The sequence below is a fragment of the Scophthalmus maximus genome, chromosome 10 (genome assembly GCF_022379125.1).
Source record: "Scophthalmus maximus strain ysfricsl-2021 chromosome 10, ASM2237912v1, whole genome shotgun sequence".
Classification (NCBI taxonomy): domain Eukaryota; kingdom Metazoa; phylum Chordata; class Actinopteri; order Pleuronectiformes; family Scophthalmidae; genus Scophthalmus; species Scophthalmus maximus.
The window spans coordinates 23,135,001-23,161,500 of NC_061524.1; the positions used below are offsets into that span (position 1 = coordinate 23,135,001).

A 26,500-nucleotide genomic window follows, 5' to 3' on the forward strand; every position below is an offset into this window, starting at 1 on the left:
TCTTCTGACAGCCTCAGGTCCCCAACAGACTGACTCAGTCATGTGATTTGATTAATCCCCTCAGAAGTGATCCTTGTTCCTTCTCTGGCGTAAAATGAAAGTGTGTGTGTGTGTGTGTGTGTGTGTGTGTGTGTGTGTGTGTGTGTCATGTGAGTTTGGCCACCGTATCTACATAACAAGATCAGTCCTACGTTGAGTCAATTAGACTCTATCTACTGCTCTAGAATTAAGTAGCTGGGATTTTGTAACTTTTCTGCAGAAAAAAGTCTTTGGGTGAACTACTTTGAGATTTTTCACTGAGAAGACGTCAAAGTAAAGTGGCTGAGCTCTGGGCATCCTGTGTGTTATCATCTTAATAAGCTTCTGTCTTTTCTCTCAAGTCCTCTCAATGGACTGACCTGGTTCTTTGTCACGTTTTACCCACACACTCACTGGCCTTCCTGTCATCCACACACACACACACACACACACACACACACACACGTACTGTACAGTTTGAGTGCGCTGCCTGCTGTTCACACTAAATTGGTTTTATTATTGCAGGTTGTCATTCCAGTCCATCCATTGATTTGTCATCGGCACTTTTTATATTCCATGAATATATCACAAAGAGTCGGAAAAAGTCTCAGGAGGCCTCTGCTTGTTTTGTCTCAAAAGCTGTTTAAAGATGGTTTATGGACTTGAGTGTGTTTAGAATAAATTATATAAAGGCTGTTTTTAACCTTCGCCCAATGTTAGCTGGGATTGGCTCCAGCGACCCCCCGCGACCCTTAAATGGATAAAGCGGTAGACGATGAATGAATGAAAAATGAATGATGTTTTTAACCTGGAGTCTGATTGGTAAATTCTTACTTTGTGCTTGGGAAATTCACAATTTCATTTGTTAGTTTATACCAAAGCAGCTATATGAGATTCATTGTGCTGACGCTTTTGTCCAAAGCGACTAGCTCTCATGGATATGTTGACTCATATCAGAGGCAGCATTATGGCCTTGCCTGAGGGCCCACACTGGATTTTAGCCACGTCGTGACCGGGAATCGAACAGCGGTGTAACCCACTGAGCTCTACCAGCTGCCAGCTGAAATCCACACACAACAATTTGGGATGAGGGACCCACACATACATGACATGTAACCATTGCACATGTCTTTAGTTAACTGTGAACTCAATTACTGCAGAAATCAAATCTCTGCCCAACGAGCGATGTGATCTCACAACCGTTTACAGTTTATTTCTTTCGAGTGGAACAAAAGTGCTTTATGAATATAGACAATATAACCGTGCATGGCTCCTCTGGCCAACTGAGGCAGACAACAACTTCTTCTGCGAGCCACAGTGATGAGTCAGAGCATTCACCTGATATATAGTGAGCAGCGCTGTTACACAAATCATCTTATAGTGAATGGTGGCGCATGCATATGAAGAATTTTGCCATATCTCAGCACAGACACATTGTCAACAGAACTACAGGAGAAGTTGTATCAACAATGTGAATCAAATAATATATTGTAACTTGTATTTTGGTCTCATGACCGACATGACGTTTCTCCTTCAAAAGAAGTCCAGATGTGGACACAGCGAGCCCTGTGGCATCTTCATAATGATGATGAAGATGAAGATGATGACGATGATGATGATGACGATGATGCAGTTGTCATGCAGGAGACTGTCCACCAGAGTCCAGTGTTTGACTGTTGAACAGAATCCGTGCAGGTCAGCCTGAGGCCAGGGGAGACCAGCAGAGAAACTTTGAAATGTTCCGTTGCCCCTCCGCTTCATGACTCTGTGTCATCCTCTCTTTCTGTCTCTCAAATGTCTTCTTGTGTTCAGACAACAGCCCAGAACCAGACATGCTCAGTTTGGAATCATAAACTACGACAATGTAAAGCAGAAGGTTCTGCAGTTTTAGAAACTGGAACAAGGAAACAAAACATAAATGAGTCTGTTAATCTACAAATCCTTTCATCTGTTTACTGTCTCTCCCTTCAACATGATTGTTTCTTTTCTCACCCTTTCCTTCTTCCTCCCCCGCTCCCCTGCATGGATATGTTTTAGCTCTCACCTTGGCTCCTCTGCAGCCTGGTTGGGGGGGTGACTTTTTGGCGGGACAGCTATTGATCCTGCATGGTGCACTAGTGTGTAGGTTTCACCTGCGCAGCTGACAAGTCAGTTGGATGCAATCCAATACGACACTCAAGTTCTCCCCACGTCAGGGTTAGGGTCGGTGATGTTGTCCCTGGGCCCAGACAGTAGACGGACCGGAGACACACATGTGCAGCAGTAGTAGAACCACGTGGCAATTCAGTTTTCTGTTGGTTGTATGTTACAGCACCTTTTTCAAAAGAAGCATAGGAATGTTGGATTTAAATGAATCTAACTTTGTAGACCTGATAATGAATCTGTGGAACAGAGACTGTGGTGGTGCATGATGACGTCTGAGGCTGGCTCATTCAGTCACTGCTCTAGTTGACTGGGTCACCTCTTTGCCTTTTCTCCTCCTCTCTCTCAGCTCTCCCCTTCCTCTCTCTGCCTCCCTCACCCTCTCCCCTTGCCCCCTCCCTCCCCGACGGTGTCATGTCCCAGGTGACAGAGGGGAGCTGTGCCCTTGAGCGAGCAGTGGATTTCCGTCCTCTTTGTGTGTGTGTGTGTGTGTGTGTGTGTGTGTGTGTGTGTGTGTTGTCGTCTGTATCTCCTCTACAAATATGGAGGATATGCTCCAGAATGAGGATGGTGTGATATTCCTCTCCCAATATGTTTGTGAAAGCAGTAGAACTGGATTTGCCCGGAGCCATTTCAATCCCCTTTGAATATAAACGCACATCTGTGTTTTTAGGGTTGAATCTCACAAGCACAGTTCTTTTATTATTCTTTTATTAGTAATCTGTGCTATCATTCAGAGTACATTCATCATATTTGGGCAAGTTGGGGAAATCAATATAAGGAAAATATCTTGATTTAAGATCAAGATGTTATTTTGGATTCAGGTTTTAAATTTAAATTATTTTCTGATTTTATATGAGTGCTCATCCTCAATAAAATAAACAATAAATCTTTACACTCATCAAAGACGATCATTCTTATTGCTTATTCCCCTCTGATTATTTTATCTATGTGGTAAATACAAAAATATGTATTGGATGTGTACCTGTATGTAATCATGAAGCCAAATAGGTAGAAGATTTTATCCCAGTCAGCAGCTCACACATTTGACCTCATGTCATTAATAGAATTTCAGAGCTAAAGTATTATAAGAATGAAATAATATAAAATATAATTTAAAATACCACACAAGCGAGAAATATCTATTTAGCATCTAGTAGACACGTTTTTCTCAGATGTGTTTGTGGAATAAAACACCACTGTGCCAAAGAGATAATCGTTCTCTTGTGTTGTAACTTCCCCCGTAGCCATGGTAACCCTGCCGTTTCCAAGCTGCTCAGCACCAATCACATGTTCAAGTCACCTCCTCTGGTCCAGAGCAGCTGTCACTCCCTCTGAATGTCTCTGACTCTCGCCGACTGTCCCCAGTTCTCATTGTCTCTTGTCCCAAAGTTGATAGCCCTGGAAAATACCCACAATGCAAGTGGGGCCATTCCTCTGGAATAGTGACAGGATGTGAAAGCTGCGGCTGAGGGACGGATGAGCTGCACGTGCACATTAGCGTGTTTAGTATTACAGGCCGTGCTGCCAGAAGAGCATTACTCAGCTATTAATAACATGTATGGTTGTGACACCGATGAACTGTGCTCATCATTTATTATCAAAATGCTGCTGGCAGATGGAAAGTGTGACCGCAGTGTGTCCAAGGGATTTTCCAGATGCCAGAAGTTAATGGCCTCAGTTTTTGTTTACACAGCTGTGGAGACCTTTTTTTCCATTAATAACAGAAATATGCATTTAGCCAAGTGTCCTATAGGAATCATGCTTATATTCATCAATGCTGCACCACAGTAAGTGTGTAGGTCGAGGTCCAAACCATTATCAACCAGTACTTCATTTCCCTAAACAAAACCCAGTTCTAGATTACAGACAAAATGGGCATGTTCCATTTTTCTTACTGTCAACAAATCCAATGGAAAAAATAACAATGTATTAATTCTACGAACTAATATTTCCTGTGTAGTCAAAACCTGATTAATCTTCACTGTTGATGAAGAGATTCAAAGCAAAATCGTTGACCCTCCATAAAATCCATGGCTGAAAATGGTCCCAGGCCGTAACCGTGGTTTGACCAGTATGTGGGACAGAGTGCCACAGAGAAGATAAGGGTGTGATTAAGTTCAAACGAAGTTGCTCTTTTGGTTCACCTTCAAAAACAAAATGTTTTCCCTCAGTAATATTCTGTCTCTGTCCGATCTATGATGTGTATATTCAGAAAACTGAGAAATCAACTGGCCTCTAAAACATCCAAACAAAAGCTGTGGAAGCGCTTCACAGCGGTGGGTGGTCCTCCAAGATCAGATAATAACCTCCTGATCAAAGCGTATGCCTTCAAACGGTATATTACATGGATACACTAGTTCTGCTGCATGCTACGCTTCACCTCGACGGTCTGCTCCTCCTGCTCACTGAGGCTGGGATCACATCACGGAGCGCAGTGAGTAGATGAGCAGGATTTGTGAGGGGAAATTAGTGGGGGAGAGCTTCTCCTCCCCAGTTGCCCCTCAACTGACTGCTGGGGGGTGGGAGGTTGGAGGACAGAGGGTGTCCCTAATACCAAAGGAAAAGCCCCTAATCCTCTGTGAAAGTGTCCCCATCGGTGTTGGGGCGGGGGCCCCCCCGGTCCACCGTCTGGTGGTATTGTTGTTGTTCTCTGCTGTTATTGGACTGGTGGACTCCTCCAGTAGACACATGGAGAAACAGCACCCGATCCACTGAGGGTCCTGGGCTAGGTAGAAGTCTGGACCCACACTCCCAACACACAGTGTCGCTCCTCTTTGTCAGGGAGATAAGCAGGATGACAATACAGAGCCATGTGTTGGCAGAGGAAGCCAGGGGGAGAGAACCAGTGAGGATGGGTGGGAGGAGGGAAAGAGGGTGAGTGGGTGGGATAACATGAGAGGGGAGGGGTGGTGGGGGGGTTGACCAGTCCCACTCCAGTCACTGTAGACCTAGTATTTGTTTCAGCTGCTATTTTCAGTGCCGCCCTTCGCCCTGCTCAGCTCCCTTACCTTGGATATCAACATCACCCCCCCACCCCCACCCACCCCCCTCTGAGTAAATGAAGGTGAGGAAGAAGAGGAAGGATCTAGAGAGGGAGGGGGACGCCTCAGCTCTCATGGTAAGTCAAGTGCTCTTCCTGCAACCTCCCTGTTGGAAGATGCTTTCTGGGGCAGGGGCCAGCTCCTGCGAGGCAGCGGGGATTTACCCTCGTGACACATTTAAAAAGAGAGAGAGAAAGAGAGAGAGAGAGGGGGGGGCTGAGGGGATTTGCCGTGTGTCGTTTCTGCAACACCAGAGACTGTGAGACTCTCAGCGCTTTGTTTCCTCACCACTGCACCCTCCCTCCCTCTGTCTGGTGCGGGGCAGTGAGCAGACAGGAAGGAGTTGGTGTGTCCTCCAGTCAGAGCATCTCTTAGTGCTCTTTGAGTTGATGGGATTGTTCCAACTGGCACCTGGCTCTCCCCTCACAGTGGGGTGCAGAATCAGACAGAGCTGACTGAGATGAGGGGTTGAGGGTTGAACATGGCTGTGGAAGAAGGCGCAGTCTTCCTAACACAAGTGAGTGGTGCAAACAGTTGGATTTATTCTTACATCTATGATTTGTGTTTATTCATTTAGCAAACTTAGATTCGTGATTGGTTGTGTAAGAGACGAGCCCTGTGTCACGTGTAATGACTGAACTGGTGTGTGTGTGTGTGTGTGTGTGTGTGTGTGTGTGTGTGTGACCGATCAGAATGATAGTGCTCGTGTGAGACTGCGTGGCAACAACAGACAGGGTGTTGGTGTTTCTACTGGCAGTCGGCCGTGCACCTGCTCCAAGATGTTCAGTGCATCAATGTTGATCACATGAATTTTTCCTTTGAGGGAAATGAGCTGATTTGCTTCCCCAAGACACCGACATAAAAAACAAGAGAGAAGTTGCCTGTGAGTCCTGCTGTAGGGGTGTCGAGGTGTCGAGGTGTTGAAGGCTGTTTCCCCTGCTTCCAGATACTAAACTGAGCGAACCGTCTCCGGGCTCCAGCTTCTTACTTTGCGTACGGTCATGAAAGTGTTATAGGTCTTCACATCTAACTCTCAGCAAGAAGGCAAATAAAGCAGATTCTCCAAACTGTTCCTTTGAGGTGCAGACGAGGCTTCTTTCATCACCAGTAGCTGAAACATGCACGACAGCACGTGTTCTGTGAGAGAACTGAGTCACACTTGAAACGAGTGGTTTCCTTTCTCTGTAAAACCTTTATTCATTGTTGTCTTTTTAGATGTAAAACTTCTCATTCGCTACCTTCCTCTCACTGTCATTCACAATCATCCCTGCGAGTGTCCGTCAGGAGGCCGGAGACTTCTACACTCCTACAGTATCTCCTGAGGCCTAAGCTCTCTGCTGACCACGGCCCGCTGTTCTTTTAAAAAAGAGAATCTATCCCAGTGTATTTGTAACTGTGAGACACATGGTGTGCAGCAGTAGAAGCTCTCTTCATTCCGTTGTATTCTGCATATACAATGACCATGCCGTTCTATTAAACCACGAAACCACGTGTGCTTGCCAACGCGGAGATGTGTAGAGATGTTAAGATGTTAAGACATTTGATATGTGAAGCAGCATTCTGTACATTTGTAATCTGAGGAGGATCTAAAATCTGAACTCTCCTGTTGATTTTCGTTCATTGTGTTGCCAATAATATGCTTTCCACCCATACCTCGCCACGGCTTGGTAGTGATTTTCTGGCCATCGCATGTTGACAATGAAAGAAGGCCGTTCGTTCATCAATGGCTCTGCTTTATTTAGCCTGGAGAGACAGTAGAGAAATCTGGATTCTGTGCGGGACCGAGCGGGGCAGGGGATTCTGGAAGTGTGACAGTTTAAAGATGAGAGTAAAGAGCGTGGTGGCTGGCAGGGTGAGGGTCTTTGGCACCGGTGGGTGTTGTGGCCGACCGCTGGTCGCCCCTGGCTTTGTGCTCACAGAACTGTGGAGCGCTGAGAGTTTTGTGCTGTCAGGAGAGCAGGGGATAAAGTGAAACAAAGCAGGTGCTCCTCTTCTACGCTCGCTGAGTTCACCCAGCGTTGACATCAACACGCCCTGCGGTTCTGTGTCTGTGTACAAACCCTCACCCGCATGTGAGGTGTGCAGACGTGTAAGAAGCGTTTCTGTTATGCCAGGCGTTACCGCACTCTGGCATCCCAGGAGTTTCAGTCCTTGTACAACTGAATCTCCTCTATCTGTCCACTTATCTCTGTGTTGAAGTCATGAGGAGAAGTGCCAAGTTCAGATTCAGCAGAACGAAAACAAAGCTAGACTGAAGGAATGAGGTGAACTCGTTCCCACATTAAACATCAGACGACTACTACTGCTACCGATCAGCCACCAGTTAGCTGTTCTGATGTGTACACTAGGTATGAGTTTGCATTTTCCAACTTTGAAATGCAACTGCCAGTAAAACTTCTAAAAAAGAGAGCAAATGAATTGCTATTTTAATTGATTTATTTTTGTCTAAAATCTCTCAGCAGATGTGGAAACACCACTGTGCTGCTCTTCGGTGCAGTGATCTGAACAGACTCACACATGAAAATCACTTCTTCCCTCCACCAGTCAGTAACCAGAAGGCATTTTCATTTGAACATTTGACAATGACTTACCCTAAAATTAGCTGCATTTTTGACTCTGTAAGACTGTAATTGGGAATGATGGTATAATTCACATCTTTTCCAGTTATTACTGGTGTGTCAGATGTCGCTCTCCCTTCTGTCGAGCATTAGATTGACGCGTCCTTCAGTCTGTAACGGCCCCATTTTCTTTGAACCGCTGATCTGCGGAGGCTTAATGATATTTCTCTTGCTAATCTCTTGCCCCGTCCTCTGTAATGCTTCATTCACAAAGACGTGGATGGGATGTGCGCGGAGGGTCGGACATGATGGTCACTGGTTTTCACGGCAGGCATTAAGGGATGAACTGACGAGAGCAGTGAATGGCGACTTATGGATGACGACTACTTAATCTGTTGGCACTTAAGCTCGGGCAGATGCAGAGGGAGAAGCACAGTCATTGTATTTGAACAAATCTTGCACGATGTTAACCTTTGAAAAAACACGTTGACTTTAAACTTTAAATATCTTACACGTCCATATATTGTTTTTAGAAATGTACTGTATCATTCTCAAAAGTGGGAGCATGATATTTGTTGATATTTCGTTATATATTACCACATTTGCTAGTACAAACCAAGCAGTTGTGCAAGACAACAGTATTGGATATCACGTACATCTAATGCTGTAAGTCACTGAGTGGTTGTGATGCCGGCTGCGCTGCGACAGCAGCGTAACCCTGTGTATTTCAATGACACACACACCGAGGACACATGCTGGTCGTGATGCAGGACAACTGTTGGGATATGAAGCAGTAGGGAGGTGTGCACATGATGTGGAAATGATTAGTTGATAATCACTTCTGATAAAGCTGGGGCAGATGTGAAATATCATCTTGAAACTGTCTCTCAGTCTTTTACAGAAAGTCACGGAAACTCAACTATCACGTAGCATCAGATAACATTCAGGTGATGAACTGTCTGCTTTGTGAATTGCTGGGGGGGTTTTAAACGGCGTCGTCCCTCAATCTGTCCAATGAGTCTGCTGTTCATCGCCACTGACTTCCGGAATAATATGAACGTGCGTCCACACGGACTGTTTCTCAAACTTCTCGTCGTCAGGCAGGAGATGTAGGCCCCTGGGTGTTGATGAGTTTTCACAGTCAATGGCCTACTTCCCTGCACAGCGCAGCACTGACTGGAGGCTCTGGTGCTTACAGCAGGCTCCGTATTAACGAATCATTTTGATCATGTGATGATGTCTCTTTAAACCTTTTACATTTGTATGTATGTTCCCTCCACACATGGTTTCTATGTAACTATTGTTCCCTCGATGATTGTGCTGGTTCAGGCCCTGGGACTCTCAGGATGTTCTCAAGGCCACAAGAACAGAAGCGGTCCGTAGCTATCCGGCGCTCCTCTGGGAGTCTGGGGACGTGGAAAAAGGAAGAAGACATTTCCAGACGTGGGCTGATTGGCTGCAGAGATACGAGCTCCAGCTCAGTGATGGCATGTAATCAGTGACTGACGTGGTTTCCAGTTAACATCGCGTCATCTGCCAAACCGTCTCCTCTCACAGCTTCACACAGCCTCAGTGGAACGATCTGATGCTGGATGTCTTGTTCTCTAGCATTTTTTGCATGGGTTCAGATCCCTGTCTGTTTGTCTGAGTTATTTCTGGAAAAGCATGACCAGGGGGAGGTGGAGAGCACGGTGTTGGAGAACTGCTCGCAGCGCTTTGTCCGTGCTGAGTTTATCCCGAGTGTCTCTGGACGCCGGGCTAAATTTAGCCGGTTTGGGCTTTTGATCATTCCGGGAAAGTGTGGATTTTGAACCTCTATTATAAAGCAGCATTTTAAAGCTGCCCTCGCTCCTGCTCTCGGCAGCGCCGGTGCTGAGTTTTTACAAAAAGCTCTTTGCAAGGCTGCCGCAAAGGAGGAAGGCGAAATGTGCAGAGTTTGCTGTGTCATTTCATGTCAAAGCCAGTGTCCGAGGAGCTCACACCGAGCTGCCTCTCTTCTTCTGCCTTCAGCTTTCTCCATCGCTCTTTCTTTGTGTACTCTGTTCCTTCTCTCGATCTCTCCCCCCTCTCCCTGTCTCCTCCCCGCAGACACTCACACACACATACTGTTCACATGCACACCACATTTGTCACAGGGGCAAAATATGCTTGCCTCATCAATTTATTTTGGTGAGCAAAGCCCTATTTCTGTAGTGAAATAAAGGACAGGCAGGCAGAGTAGAAGATGCTCTGCTCGTGGTTGCACAGCGAGCGTTCCTGGTGGATTCAGAAGAGAATTCTGTGGAAGAGAGGAGGTCTCCGGGGCAGCTGGGGGGACCACCCGGTCGCTGTGCTCACTCCCTTTGGGAATCGGAGACATTTGGATTTGAAAGAAGCTGAAATCACAGTCGAGCGGATGTGATGGGTGACCAAGGAGGACTTGAATAGTCGGGATGATGTGCTGCCGCTCTGTTGGCTTTCTCTTGGATTTACTTTTTGCAATGTTTGCACTGTAACAGGCTCATAGGTGGATTTTGACGGGACAATGGGACCAGGCTGTGTGTGGATATTGGCTCTGTAAGATGTTCTTTGATGTCTGAGAAATGATGACAGAGTTCTACCTGGTACAGTAACATTTTGGCATTTGTATGTGCGTTTGTTCCCCTATGTGCATATTTATGAGGGTGATCATTTGGTGCAGATAAGCATGTGTCCAGTGTCTGACTCCACGTACTCACCTCGTCTCCCTCCCTCTCCCTCCCTCCCTCTCTCTCTCTCTCTCTCTCTCTCTCTCTCTCTCTCTCTCTCTCTCTCTCTCTCTCTCTCTCTGCAGTCTGACAGCAATGCCAGTTACCTGCGAGCTGCCCGGGCTGGGAACCTTGAGAAGGTCCTCGACTACCTCAAGTCCGGGGTTGAAATAAACATTTGCAATCAGGCAAGTTTTTGGAGCCTGTTGTTTTCGAACGGTTCATGTGAATGTTTGTCCTTCTCCACACATCAACATGCTTCTATCATACTGCTGCATCAGCTCCATTTTTAAATGAAGGGCTCAGGGGCTAATGTCCAACTGAACAAGCAGGATTATTTTGAAATATTTAATATTTAATCCCTCCATTAAGCACAATTAAACATCATGTCACAGTGTCATTTTGGGCCTGGGCTACACTAACTCAGCTAAATGTGTGTCTTTCTCAGAATGGTCTGAACGCACTTCATCTGGCCTCCAAGGAGGGGCATGTGGAGGTTGTCGCTGAGCTGCTGAAACTCGGAGCCACCGTGGATTCAGCGACAAAGGTAACGGCCACCTCGACACCTGGTGCAGCCCAGGTCACGTTTCGTCGACTCTATTAGGATCCAGCCCAAAACCAGAACTGTGTGGCATGTAGCCACACAATGACTGCTGCAAGTGTGTAGATCACATGAATCAATATTTAATGACCCCTGAGGGGATCACCACTGAAGAGGAGAACAAAAAGTATGTCAGAATGAAGCACAAGGACTTTGCACAGTAGTAACAGTATTGTTATATTTCATGTATTGTGCAATATGATATCATATAGTGTGTTAGATCAGGGGAGGGTCTCCCTCTTTTGAAGTATCTTAACTCTGATGCTAAAAGGAGATGAGATGGAAAGCCAATGAAAATATTACCCAGATTTGCGTCTCGCTCAGCTCCTCTGCCACAGGCCATGTGCCTGCCGCTGACAAGAACACGGGACAAGATGAAATATTCAAGATCAAGGAGAAAATCTCCCCGATTAAAGCGTTGCTGATGTGACCCTGAGGATGCTGAGGGATCGGTTGGGGGCTGCACCCCTCTGCCTACCAATCAGAGTTGTATGCATTCAGAGAGATTTAGAAATGCAGAGCGGTTCGTTCAGACGGTGGCTTTCTGACGCTCGAGGTTATTGTGAGTACGCCCCGCTAATGTTGTGCTGCTCTTGTTGTGGGACAGTAAAGCAGGTCCTCGGTTCAGACGCTGCCCTCGTAAAGCTTCAGTGTTGAGACTGTCCCAGAGATGTCGTTTGTGGTCCTGTCCTGTTCTACATTAGATTTGTGAAGATTTCCCTGTTTGGTTTGAAAGTCAGAGAGAGATGGTTCAATGGATGGAAATGTAGTTTTTTTTTCCAATAAAGGAATTGCAACAGTTTTGTTCCAAAAAACAAATCATAGGCAGGTTATTATTGTGGGTGGTGAGCATACTTAGCGCAGATGGTGGTTTCAAATAAATATGAATCAACTATTTTGTGGCTTGCGCTCCGCACGGCCTCAGTTGTCATGTTGATGTGGAAGGAATTTCCTAAAATTTGGTATGAACATTCACTTGGACTCAAAGATGAACTGATTTATTTTGGTGGTCGTAGGTCAAAGATCACTGTGACCACACAAAACACGCCATTTCTCAGGAATTCACACACAGATTATGACACCATTTACTCACTTGTCTGAAAGGATAAAATGATGAGTTGATAAGATTTTATAACCGAAAGGTAAAACTGCCAATGATCTGAAAACACAACTCAGGAACAGAAGATGTGATTGTGACCATATCTCCTGTAACTTGACTGGTGCTAAGAACTTCCAGTGCCAAAATGAATCCATATAAAAGTGAGTGACAGCCTGTCCTCCATGATAAAGTCATAGAATTTCAATTGATGATTCTTACAACAAACCACTAATAGAATTTGTCCAACGGTTTTGAGCTTTTTGCCCAATAAATCACACAAGCTCCTGTCTTCAGCTACAACATAGAACAAAAAGTCTTGTATGTCTCTTTATTAATGTGACCTCACCTGGCTATGTGTAGGATAAAAAACATGTGACTGATTATCACTATTGTGCAAAAGCGCTTGTTGCTAATAACAGAGCCCAGTGTCCCACGTCCAGGACACAGGGCGAGGGGTGACACTGCCACAGGTCCTGTGGGAGGCCTCCTGTTATCCTGACTTTATTTATGGCAGAGGCTCAGCGAGAGCTCATCTCGTGTGGAACATCGGAAGTGACACATTGTTGGCAGTGCGGGCAGGGGCATGCCAGAGCTGGAACACAATCTGGTTGGTGCGAGGGGATTCACATGGATACTGACATTGATATACACACACACACACAAAAGCAATGTGGTGGGGACAGGTGGGACGGAGCTTAACACACATCCCTGTGGTTGTTCCCTGTAATCCAGAAAGGAAACACTGCTCTGCACATCGCCTCTCTGGCAGGCCAGACGGATGTCGTCAAAGAGCTGGTCACTAATGGAGCCAATGTCAACGCACAATCTCAGGTGGGTTGTGTTCGACATACTGTACATGCACACAATGTCAAAATGACAGTAAGGTCCTGTTTATCGACCTTTGGGACCTGGATAAAGTAATGTAAATGCACTGCTGGGATTCCTACATTTGTTTGGATGAGACTGTATCATGAAGTGGATGACATTGAGGGATTCACTCCTCACTGACACAATCTGGCATCGAGCCAACTAGGCCTCTGCCTCTCAAGGAAACTGCTGTCCTCGCATGTTACATCCGACTCAGTTTGATCAAACGGTGAAACAGATTGTGTGTAAGACCAACGCAAAGGTCTCAGGCCTTCCCTGTGTCTTCATTCTAAAGATTTTCATTTACAATCACATCACTTGATAGTATGATAGTATTGGATTTTTTTTTTTTTAAGGAAAAGCCTGCAAGATATTCAAGTATTGAAATCATCCCTAATCGAATCTACAGGAAATGATCGATCTATCTGTGTGAACATGTGGATGAATGTGTCCGTGTGTTCTGGTCCGTGTGTGCAGAATGGCTTCACTCCTCTGTACATGGCAGCCCAGGAGAATCACCTGGAGGTGGTGCGGTTCCTTCTGGAGCACAGCGCCAGCCAGAGTATGGCCACTGAGGTACTGTACTGTACTGTATGTGTGTGTGTGTGTGTGGTGTCCTCCTCTCTATATTCATATTGTGCCTCAGTCTTGTACGGTCTTTACATCTGTTGTACTAACCACGTCATCTCCTCCTCCTGTTTCCTTCCCATCTTCCTTTTGTCAACCCCACTTACTCTGCACCTGTCTGTCTTTCTCATCCTCTCTGTCTCACATTGTTACTCTGTGTGCCTCTCTGTCTTCTCACCCCCTCCCTCCCCATCTCTTTCACGAGGGACTGGGCAGAGCTTCATTGATTGGTAGTGTGTGGTGGTGGAGGCACAGTGACCTTGAGTGGGTCACACACGAGGTTTCCCCTGCGCCCGCTGCCGCCGTTACTGCTCTGATTTACGTTGCTCAGCCTGTGGAACCCGTCCATACGCATGATTACCAGTCAGCACACGTATACACACACAGGCATGTGTTGTGCACGCATGGAGACAACCAGCTGATGGGGCTAATGGAATCCCCGAGCCAGTCCACAGTCCGCTGGTTTCCATCTCTGGGTTACATGGTGGAACAGGGGTGCTCTTCAGGACATGCACACACTAACAGTAAATGTTTGTGCACATAGAGCCAATACTCATGTGAACATGATATAAGACCGTAAGCACATATACCACCGCTTGTGCTCATACACACATGCAGATATACAGTATTCAGACCAGGGAGCGGTCCACTAAACGATGCATCGTACCGGTGATGTGTGTGGGAGAAACCTTTCCTACCACATCATCTCATTATGTAACGTACATTAGTCTCCATATGGAGAGGAAGCTTCGAAATCTGTCCTTTTCAAACAACTCCATTGTTTTCTATCATACAGGCGATTCTTTCCCTGCAGAGAATTATATAAAACGGAAGAGATTTGATAATAGTGGCAAAAATATAAAAAAAATGTACCTTTACTTACATAAGGTAATAATCATGAGGTAAGATCTGTCTTCTTTGAAAAAGATAATGTAAGAATGTTTTTAGTTTAAACTGAGGGACCGTTATGAAACTTTGCCCTTGTGTTTCCAGCCAGTTTATCAATTAAACATAATTGCACCACGTTTACATTACGAAAGAAAAAAAGACAAGCCTTAATTCTTTGGAACATTATTACTATGTCTTGCTTTTAAACGACAATAGGATTCAGTTGTCTTACATTACTTTCCTCTATAACGGCTGCAAAAATAATAATTCAGTGCACCCACCATCCCGTCAGTTGCATGAGCAGTGAGGCAGCGCCCGTGACTCCTCTGTCCCCTCACGTGCAGGACGGCTTCACCCCACTGGCGGTGGCCCTCCAGCAGGGCCATGACCAGGTGGTCTCCCTGCTGCTGGAGAACGATACAAAGGGCAAGGTGCGCCTTCCTGCCCTGCACATCGCCGCCCGCAAGGATGACACCAAGGCCGCGGCCCTGCTCCTGCAGAACGACCACAACGCAGATGTTGAGTCTAAGGTGAGCGACAACGTGTGATGTCCGTCTCTGCTGAACAAGCTTCAGTTGGTTACTTTGCTCTTATATCTCTGATTCTCTGATGGTTCACTTGTTTCCCTTCTCAGTTCTTGTTTATCGCTCCCTTAGTGGGCAGACAGGGGAAAGGAGCAAAGTTGGATTCATTTCATTTAAACACAGTATTTGATGATTACTGTTTGCTTGTACCATTTGTGTGGAAGATGAGAATTTGTGAATGTACTTTCTGATCATGCTGGAAGAGGAGTTTTAGTTGGAGAATATTCTTTTCAACCTAAATCTTGAATAACAGCCGTTGTTGTCCTGAGCTCCTTCTCCCCGTCTCTGCTCCTCCCCTTCATGACAGTGGAGGAGCTTCTCAGTTGTTTGCACACTAACTGCCCGTTCTCTCCTCTCTCGGCTGACTCTTTAGATGATGGTGAATAGAACAACAGAGGTACACCTCTACTCTGTACATAGTCTCTTCATCACAGCTCATAACAAGTCTGGAAAAACCCCACTTCAGTTCCCTTAACCCAAAGCAGTGATGTTTCTGCAGCCCCTTCACTTCCCCTTTTCCATTTTAACTCAGTCTCATCTCCCTCCTCCTCATCGCTTCCTTCATTATCTCTGGTCATAGAGGAAGTCAGAGTCGCGCATGTTTCACTAATACTGATTTCGTGAACCCGGAGGCTGGAGGCTCGGGTATCAAGGTTCTCCTTGATTCTGATGGTTTCATGGTGTCCACAGCCGGAGCTTCGACTGTTATTTCTGCCAAACTCCTTGTGGCTGTTGACACCATGTTGTCCTGATGTGTCCTGACAACATGATTAACATGATAACCAGTGGAAGCATGAAAAGTGGTCATCATTCATTGAAAAGCTGCGGTTTGTCCATAGCCTGCATGGCAACCAAACGGAACCCAGCCTTCTACATCAGACATGTAGTATAATTACTCTACTTTACCACTTATCAATTTTAGTACTTCCAATCCTCAACCCCTTCACCTCAAGCATTCTGCATGGGACCAAAGCAACAAACTATCTTTGCTGCTTACATCGCTTCTATGGCAACGAGGAGCTCTACATCACACCAAGGCCATCGGGCAGCTGCTGTGTTTGATATGAGGCTTATGCATCGTGGTAAACTAATTTGCATCGTACACTAATGTAAAATGTAAAAAAAGTGATTGCAGATTTTCTAACATGTTAACCCACAGTGTGTACACAGATTGACTACAGAAAGGCAGATCTATGTAGTTCATTTTTATTTTTAGTAACTTAACTTTTCTAATGCGATTGTGAAGGTTTAAAATATCTTTTGAAATAGTTTGCAGTCGTATTGCTTGGACTCCAGATATATCACAATTCAGGGACGCCTGCTTACAGCCCGATTATTGATCATTTAAAACAGGCTAACCAGCGATCAGGAATCTCAATGTGAGATCCCTTCACTCACTGGACAGATTCTTTCCACTGTCCTGTTGTTGCTTGGACAGCTGCTGCTCACTAAGCCAGGAAGTGACTCTCATGTAGGTGACAACAAACGGACATACGGTTCATTTACAGACCAGTTTTTAAACACTCTAAGCATCTGGCTGTTGTAATTGAGCTTCATTGGAATTAGCTTTATTATAACTTTGTAAGTTGAGTCGTCTATTACACTCAGGCCTGCTTAATCTGAGTGTACATATATTGCAGTATCATGAAAGCACATAGAAGCCCTGGTGGTATAGTGAATCCAGCTGTCAGCATACCACTGGCCCCATGCTCCATGCTTCAATAAAAGGACTTTTTCTGCCACTGTGAGAGAAAAGTCAGGTGTCTGTGTAACGGTGTGTAGCAGAACGTGTCCCTGTCCGATGGAGTGTGACTGACCACCAGCCACAGGCCTCTGTGAACAGCTCAACGTGCTGCAGGCCTCACCTGAAATGTACATGGTTGTGTCATGGGTTGTAATGCGATGTGTGTGCTTGTCTGTCTGCGTGTGCGTGCTGTGTGGCTTTCCTCCACCGTCAGAGCGGCTTCACCCCCCTCCACATCGCGGCTCACTATGGCAACATTAACGTGGCCACGCTGCTGCTGAACCGGGGAGCTGCTGTGGACTTCATGGCTCGGGTGAGTTCATTCTGCCCTCTGCTGTTTGGGAGGGGCATCACCGAGATGTACACCGAGGTGCATGTGCTACAATGATCTGAGAAACAGTGGTCTCAGTGCCTCAGCTGCTCATCACAAGGGTGCAGCCACCATCCATATAATAATTGACACCCGTGCTTCTCTTACTGTGACATATCAGAATGTCCTCTGCGAAAAAGGCCCATTGCTTTCATTGCACCCGTCCTCGGGGGAGGACCCTCAGCTGATGAGGGACGGGAGCAGCATCGTCAGCAGACTTGGTGTTTGGATGTGAAGTCGCCTACTGCTGCAGGAGAGAGAAAGGGAAATGTGGAACTAGAATCGCCACATGAACTAATGAGCTCTCTCTCTCTCTCTCCTTTTGCTTTTACATTTACCATTAACAAATAATACCATAGTCGGGACACTGCATGTACAGTTATTATTATGCAAAAAGAGCATCCAGTAACAGTATTTGGTGTGCGTGGGTGTTCAGCAGAAACAATGCCAGCCTCCGGGGGCATCATTACCATTTATTGTAATTGGGTGCTGTGGTTTCCCACTGCCCTCCCACAATGATAGTAACTGACGAGGCCCCTACTGTCCAGGAAGCAAAGCATCACTCGAGCATATACAACAGCATAATGATTAGATGAGCCCTATTATTAGCATGTGTTCACTGTGACAATTACGTTGTGGTCTGAATTACGTGCAAGTGCTGATTAAAGTAGAAGATTACAATTAGACATTAGATAACCAGAGTCAACAGTGGCCTGTGATTTTATCAGCTAGTGTTTGAAGAAGTGTTTGTGTTGCTTTTTGACACTGATTATGAGTTGTGTCCAGAAAGAGACGATGGAAGGATTCAGCAACAGGCTGTTTTACAACTGCTCATAATGCTTCATAATAACAGGCTGCGAACGTTTAACCAGGACACAGGGTAGATATCAGTGACCAACTAGAAACCACACCGCTGCAATATATTCACAGTCCACCAGGCGACATGAACGGTCAAATGAAATGGTCTGCATTTATATAGCATACACACACACACACACACACACACACTCACACACACACACACACACACACACACACACACACACACACACACACATAAACACTCACACACACACACACACACACACACACACACAAACACACACACACATACACACACACACACAGACACACACACACAGCGCTGCCTATCAGTCATGCACCTCAATGACCACTGGGGTTCAGAGTCTCTCCCAACGACACTTTTGCATGTGGAGTGAATACGTTCGGAATCAAACCGCCGACCCTCCGATTAGTGGACGCCCTCCTGAGCCACAGCCGGCGTACATGTTTTCTAATATATGTAATAACTTTTTAAATGGACATAGATAGTGTGAGCTTTTGTGTGAATACTAAACCCTTGCATCTGATTTGACAGCTGATTCCTAAAAACACATTTCTTCTTCTCTCGTCAGAACGACATCACACCACTTCATGTGGCGTCAAAAAGAGGCAACAGCAACATGGTCAAGCTGCTCCTGGACAGAGGGTCCAAAATAGATGCCAGGACCAAGGTGAGAGCTTGTTATGAGTCATTCGGAAATAAAGCACGTGAGGCAGAGGCTGAATGATAAGGCCTGCATACAGTAGGTGTCATAGATAAATAGTAACATGTAAAGCTTTGTGGAGGGAAAAAGTTCAAGTTGTTGCTGATACTTTATTTGCCTTATTCGTCAGGTTTATCCATCGGTATCTCAAATTTCTACCTACTTCCAATATTGAACAAGTCATCAAATGAAAAGCTTCACGAACCACGTGAAATGTATAAAAATTATAAAATGTTCTTCAACAAACTTACCATATGCAATACTGCAGACCACAGTTCAGGGTCCCACAGGTCCTTGGAATGCGTCACGCCTATTTGGATAATTGCCTGAAAGCTTCTGTAAAGCCTGCTTTGAATAACGGTCTCTCTTGAAATTCTTACTGCTGTAAGAGTGATGTCACTGTGTTGGGTCCTTGAAAAGTCCTGGAATCATATATTTAAGGTGTGCAAACCCTGGGACGTTTGTAACCTTCGGCAGAATGGGCAGCGTCTAGGCTTTTAAATTTCCCGTGATTTATCGACGCCTTTGTGTTCCGTCTTCTTTTCCAGGACGGTCTGACGCCTCTGCACTGTGGGGCGAGGAGCGGACACGAGCAGGTGGTAGAAATTCTACTCGACCGAGGAGCACCTTTCCTATCCAAGACCAAGGTAGCTACTGGGACAATCACTCCAGGATAAACTGCTTTTAATCAGAGTAGGAAGGGAAAGGCCAAGAACGCACGTGTTCCTCCAACTTTGATCAAAGTGAATAGAATCCGTCACATTTCACTGGAAACAGGGCCCCATTTGTAACTACCTCTGAAACCGGGCAGCTTGAGTGAAGCGGACTATCTGTGAGCCGATCAGATTGCAGGTCTGTTGTTGATGCTGCAGTGTTGTGTCCATGACGTGTGCGACCTCTCCAGAACAGCCTGTCTCGGCTGCGTAGCCCCACAGTTTGACCACCAGGACGACCAGTGTAACAAATAGACATTGTTGTAATGGCCTCGTTATAACAATGTTCCTGGAACCTTCTTTCTGTGCAGCACACGGCCGCGCCCTAACTTCCTGTCCGTCTGTCCATCTGTCCATGTGTCCGTCTGCGTGTGTTTGTCGCTCTCTTCTCTCTTCTCTCCCTCTCTCTTTCTTTCCCTCTTGTTCCTCCACCTATAGAACGGCCTGTCGCCGCTGCACATGGCCACTCAGGGGGACCACCTGAACTGCGTCCAGCTTCTGCTCCAGCATGACGTGCCGGTGGACGACGTCACCAACGACTACCTGACGGCGCTCCACGTTGCTGCCCACTGTGGCCACTACAAGGTGGCGAAGCTCATCGTGGACAAGAAGGCCAACCCCAATGCCAAGGCCCTGGTAGGGAAACAACGGCTGGCTGTTCATGTGGATGTTGAATATTTTAATGTCCGATCATTTTCTGGAGTAGTAGTGATCAAAACATGTCACATGGTGCTAGATGGGAGAGAAGGAGAGAATTGTAAGAGAAGGATGAAGCAAGGTGCAAGTCTTTAAGTCTGGATTTGACACAACCAACTCAAGGGAATAGGGAAATGGATGTGAAGGAGAAAGAAAAAGTTTCCTGCTCCCTCTTGTGCGACTGATATTTTCTGTGCCACTCTTTCATTTCCTGTCTGATCATTTGCTTGCGGGCTAATAGAGGCCGTCACACAGGGATTTATCCCCTATACTTTGTGAAGAGACTGACGTGAGTGTCTTCCTTTCTCTATGCGTGCAGAATGGTTTCACTCCACTTCACATCGCCTGCAAGAAGAACAGAGTCAAAGTGATGGAGTTGTTGCTTAAACACGGAGCATCTATCCAGGCTGTCACCGAGGTACACATCTTCTGGACCCTGAATCAGAACTTTAAACAGTTGTGATATTTCCAAACTGTTGAATACACATTCTGGCTTTCCTTTGAACGGGGCTTGTGTTAGCTTTGCTGAGGCTTAATATTTCTTGTAATGGTCATATCTGTTTCCTTGTAGTCTGGCCTGACACCCATCCATGTGGCAGCCTTCATGGGCCATGAGAACATTGTCCATGCACTGACACAGCACGGAGCATCACCCAACACCACCAACGTAGTGAGTGGATTTGTTCAGAATTCAACTCTCACATCAGTGCACGTGATAAGTTCCCACACTAAACCTGTCACCGTGTGTTTTCCAGCGTGGCGAGACAGCTCTCCACATGGCAGCCAGGGCAGGGCAGGCAGACGTCGTCCAATACCTGCTGAAGAAGGGAGCCAAGGTGGAGACCAAGTCCAAGGTGAGAGCCCTGAGCCCCACTATCAATCACTAATGAACGATGATCAAGCACTGGGCCAAAAGTCCCTTCCCTTCTCCACAGGACGACCAGACAGCGTTGCACATGTCCAGTCGACTGGGGAAAGTCGACATTGTCCAACAGCTGCTGCAGTGCGGCGCCTCTGCCAACGCTGCCACCACATCAGGCTACACGCCCCTCCACCTGGCTGCCCGCGAGGGACACCAAGACGTCGCCGCCATGCTGCTGGAGCATGGGGCCTCCCTCTCCTCCTCAACTAAGGTAAGTGCCATTTATCTCCACTAGTGGGCACAGTTCTCTGTTAGCGACAGACTCGTCTGATCATGTTTATTACCGAGAGAGTGTTCCTCCTCATACGCGCCCTCCTCACAATCCAGATGTGAGAATCATCACATGCCTTAAACTACATTACACATTTCTGTCACATAGTAGACTCACATCCTCTTACAGTGGTAGTACTAGTGCTGGCACAGTAATGTAAGCCACTTACTTTTACCACAGGATGGTTATTTTGTTCAGATCAAGGTCAAAAGGATTTGTAGAGTAGACTTCATGAAATTGGTTTGTGCATGGGGGGCCGTCTGTCAAGGTGACCTCTGTCAGGGGACCAGAATAATGAAGGGTACACCCTCGGTTGCCACCTATTTCTCTCTCTCTCTCTCTCTCTCTCTCTCTCTCTCTCTCTCTCTCTCTCTCTCTCTCTCACACACACACACACACACACACACTTACAAAGCATCTTTTGGGACATCACCTGAGTCACCTGTTCAGGGAGATGATGTCATACCAACCGGGGGAACAAGGGAAATGGGGGATGAGAACCACAATTTGACCCAATTGTGATGTTATTGTAAAAAAAAAAGTGCCATCACAGTGCTTTTCATTTGAGACCATTAAAACTAGCCGTTCTATTCAGAAATCTGCCTGCTCTCGATCATCTTCTGTATGAACCGTGAGAGGACTGACCGTGAACAGTGGCAACAATGAGGTCAAGTGTTTCAGAGCGTGGAAGGAGAATCTGCAGGAGTCTCACATTCCTCTGGAAAATATGACCTAATGTCTTTAAATATCTTCACACACACACACACACACACACACACACACACACACACACACACACACACAGGATGGAAGCCAAGATTAACATGATCACATTTGTAGATGTGGAGTACATAAGGACTTTAGTTTTTAGTTTCCCAGGGTATCGCATACCTTAAAACAATCATATGCTGTTATTACTAAATTAGTCATGCACAGACGATACTCATTTATCAGTCATCATACATTTTAATGCAGTCAGTGAATTCATGATGGCTGAAAAATCAAACCTAATTCATTTAAAACACACACACTTTTCTTCTTTAGCAGTCAGTCAGTGGCTGAATGATAATGTTGTGTGTCAAAGGTCATCCACACTTTAATTTTTAGGTTGAAACAGTTTGAAACGGTTGAAAAAACAGCATCTTTGTCTATCATCGTTTCATTTGTGCTGTGCTTCTTTACAACTATGTTAAAAAAAAGGTCCAGCAAAGGCAGACCCAGAACATTGCAAATATTCACTTCCTGTTTGAATAACCAACTGGACGTCTCTCCACTCGCTCAGTCTTTCCACTGCTGGTCTCTGAGAGGATGCATGTCATTTTGTGTTCAACAGAAAGGCTTCAGTCCCCTGCATGTGGCAGCAAAGTACGGCAAGATGGAGGTGGCCAGTCTCCTCCTGCAGAAGGGAGCTGCGCCCGATGCTGCCGGAAAGGTGAGATCTCTTCAGAGGAAAAGTGGAGGGGCCTAGTGCACAACAACCTTTAGGGAGTGAAAGTTAATCTGGACCAACGTATACGGATGTTTTCAGATGTGTCTGTCTGGGGAGGGAGGGGCCTGGACAGGAGACACTGACCCTGCACAAGGCAACAGAACAATAATTAAAAGAAAGGACAACATTCATGTCAATACAAACATACTTGTCCCGGGACAACACGGCCAACAGATGCTCGTTCTGTTGCTGAAAACCCCCTGGGCAGATTTGCTTTCATTGCCGAGATGACATGTACTCGTTCCACCTCCATATGCACCCTTGTTGTACAATCGCATTTGTATACACACACACACACACACACACACACACATTGACACATTTACTAAGCACAGACCGACTGGCTATGACTAGAATGTGAGCTCGTTGTGTGTGTGTGTGTGTGTCTGTACCACCATCTGAGAGCATTTAACATAATGGCAGTCAGGTATGATAATGATGCTTCCACACTGCTCGGTGGTGTCACGCTGAAATCAGTCCCACCGTAATACTGAGTCTCGACTCAGAGCGAAGCCAGGCCTTCGTTGCAGTTTAGTGACATTCATTTTCTTAGGAATAAGAAGAAAGACAAGAGACAAAGACACTTATTAAGTTTCCATACATTTTGATAGTTCACACACAGTGGCATATAAGTTGTCTATTGATTGCAAGGAATACTAAAGGTACCATCATTTCACTCAGCCCAATGTCTACCACTGCTATGAAAAAAAGAAATATATGATGTCAACTACTATATGACTTTAACTATGTTCTGACTATGTCTAAGCATGATTCTGTGATATCGCAAATAGTTTGAAATTATAAGTACTTGCATATTTTTAGATTTTGGATTTTTAAACGGCGGAAAGGGAGGAGATGTCATTTAAGAATCATTTTTGTCTGAAAATGTGTGCAGAGGATTTACACTTTACGCCGAATGAATAACAAATGCTGCTTCTGCTGCTTCTAGAACTACTACAACACTCCTACTAAAAAAGCCTTTAAAGCCTTTATCAATTATGATAAAGTGGCACATCATCGCTTTCTGGTGAAAACAATGTATTTCTATCTCTTGATTCTTTGTCATATTGAAAAGGTATTAAAGGGAAACTCATCCAAGTCTGTTTGCAGGACTGGGGCAGAAGAACGATGTGTCAAGTCCTCTGTGGGTTCAGGGGTTGCAGAAGGAGGCATCGAATAGAAAAGACAATATCTCTATATCATTCTGCCTCATCATTTTGATCTTATATCTGTTGTTAGTGCGACAGTGTTACAGGAGAACTTCACTGATGTAGCACTGCACTCTGCAAAGTTCTATGTATTCCTTTCTACGTAGACATGCTCATCTCCGTCTCCTTTGACAGTCGCCCTCTGCCTTCGCTTCTCTTTCTAGACTTCAGCATGAAGTTGTTGCTCTGACCTGTCTCCTTTACTTTGACATCCTCCACCAGTGTGATGTCTACCTCTCTGTTTGTTTGGCTCCTCCGGTCTTCTAACTCAGTGTTGTGTTGCATGCCTGTGCGTGGATGTGTTTTAGAGCGGACTAACTCCTCTGCATGTGGCCGCTCACTACGATAACCAGAGAGTGGCACTGCTGCTGCTGGATCAGGGAGCTTCCCCACACGCCGCCGCAAAGGTATCCCACAAACACACACATGAAAACACACACACAAACACACACATGAACACACACAAACACACACACAAACACACACATGAACACACACAAACACACACATGAACACACACAAACACACACATGAACACACACATGAACACATGAACACACACATGAACACACACATGAACACACACAAACACACACACACAAACACACACATGAACACACACGAACACACACACATGAACACACACAAACACACACATGAACACACACATGAACACACACAAACACACACATGAACACACACATGAACACACACACGAACACACACATGAACACACACATGAACACACACAAACACACACATGAACACACATATGAACACACACGAACACACACAAACACACACACAAACACACACACGAACACACACAAACACACACACAAACACACACATGAACACACACGAACACACACGAACACACACATGAACACACACGAACACACACGAACACACACGAACACACACATGAACACACACACGAACACACACATCAACACACACATCAACACACACATGAACGCACACGAACACACACGAACACACACACGAACACACACGAACACACACAAACACACACGAACACACACGAACACACACACGAACACACACATCAACACACACATCAACACACACATGAACGCACACGAACACACACGAACACACACACGAACACACACGAACACACACAAACACACACGAACACACACGAACACACACACGAACACACACGAACACACACGAACACATACATGCTCTCAGTGCCCTCTCACACCAGTAACTGGACATGCCTGTATGGAGGTCTAATGCCCACCCATTCCATCTTGTCTAGTCTTCTACGTTGTGAGTGAACGTTTGGCTTTTTCTTGAGGCTTTGAAATCTCTCCACTACTCAGATTTGATCTTGCACTTTCAGCATTGTGGACTTCATGGTTTTCACATTTCTCACTGAAGTGAACCGGAGAGCACGTGTCCCGTGTCCCTCCAGGTTTGATAGTCTGTTAGACCCACTGAAGAAGTGTGAGCACAATGATAGAACCAAACAGAGTAGGGCAGGAAATGTTGACTGTCATCCAGCACAGACATCCAGCCAGAGCAGACCAAAGATTGTAAGACTAATTTGTCTTTATGCTCCGTCTCCTGCCAGCTCTCTCTCCCTTCATCCGTATCTGTTTCTATTTATTCCTTTTCTTTTCGTGCCTCCCTCCCACACTCGTACTCATTTCTCCATGCCTCCCTCTCACTCGGATTCGTCCTCTACACATTGTTTTTCATGTGGCCTGATGCTGGAGTCCGTCTGCCGGGTGTAATTTCAGTGCCTTAGAAAGGGGATCGGTCTGTGTGCACTAGAGAAGATGTCTACACGCATTTGCACACACGAATGTGAGCAGGGAATGATCACAAAGTGACATAAAACACATCAGTTCGTCTGACAGGCGGATCTTGAGGTTGGTCTCAACTATCCTTGGCAATGCAATGAAATGATATTTCTCTCATAGGAGAAGGATAGTTTGGAAGTAAAGAGGGACTCCATCTGTGTATTTTTAGAGCTCAAGTATAACAAACAGTGACAGTAGAGACACTGAGACCCTAGAACCCCCCCCCCCCCCCCACCACCACCTCTCTGCCTGGAGGGTTAGATAAAGCCCACCTGCAGCTCACACCATCACCAGTAGAGAAATTCGGTGAATTGCCATCTTTACTGTAAGGCTGTCTTTTAGGAGAAGCTCCCCCATCTACTCTGTCTGTCTCCCACTTTTCTTTGCTTTTTACCATTGTGTATGTGTTCAGTCTTAATATCAGAAGTCTCAGATGCTCATTCACAAGTTCCCCACCGATGATGAATACAAAATGAGACTTATGTTTGCTCAGCCTGACAATTATCTTAATGTGTAATGTTTCCTTTTTTTGTGCTGTAAATTTTAAACAT

General features: G+C 45.7%; 1 protein-coding gene across 33 annotated transcripts in view; it reads left to right on the forward strand.

Annotated features, from left to right (window-relative positions):
• Positions 1-26,500, forward strand: part of ank3a (ankyrin 3a) — a 113,037-nt gene that overhangs the window by 45,444 nt on the left and 41,093 nt on the right. For 26 of the 33 annotated variants that reach the window (XM_035605351.2, XM_047334871.1, XM_035605357.2 and 23 more), the window contains exons 2-17: positions 10,575-10,676; positions 10,937-11,035; positions 12,921-13,019; positions 13,533-13,631; positions 14,915-15,100; positions 15,528-15,551; positions 17,113-17,211; positions 18,684-18,782; positions 19,364-19,462; positions 19,967-20,164; positions 20,544-20,642; positions 20,796-20,894; positions 20,980-21,078; positions 21,160-21,357; positions 22,751-22,849; positions 24,423-24,521. In XM_035605351.2, the coding sequence (XP_035461244.2) occupies positions 10,575-10,676; positions 10,937-11,035; positions 12,921-13,019; positions 13,533-13,631; positions 14,915-15,100; positions 15,528-15,551; positions 17,113-17,211; positions 18,684-18,782; positions 19,364-19,462; positions 19,967-20,164; positions 20,544-20,642; positions 20,796-20,894; positions 20,980-21,078; positions 21,160-21,357; positions 22,751-22,849; positions 24,423-24,521 (1,797 nt within the window). Of the gene's footprint in view, positions 1-5,543; positions 5,722-10,574; positions 10,677-10,936; positions 11,036-12,920; positions 13,020-13,532; positions 13,632-14,914; positions 15,101-15,527; positions 15,552-17,112; positions 17,212-18,683; positions 18,783-19,363; positions 19,463-19,966; positions 20,165-20,543; positions 20,643-20,795; positions 20,895-20,979; positions 21,079-21,159; positions 21,358-22,750; positions 22,850-24,422; positions 24,522-26,500 lie in introns of those variants that run through there. The other 7 variants (XM_035605349.2, XM_035605348.2, XM_035605375.2 and 4 more) reach the window with 5 other exon arrangements.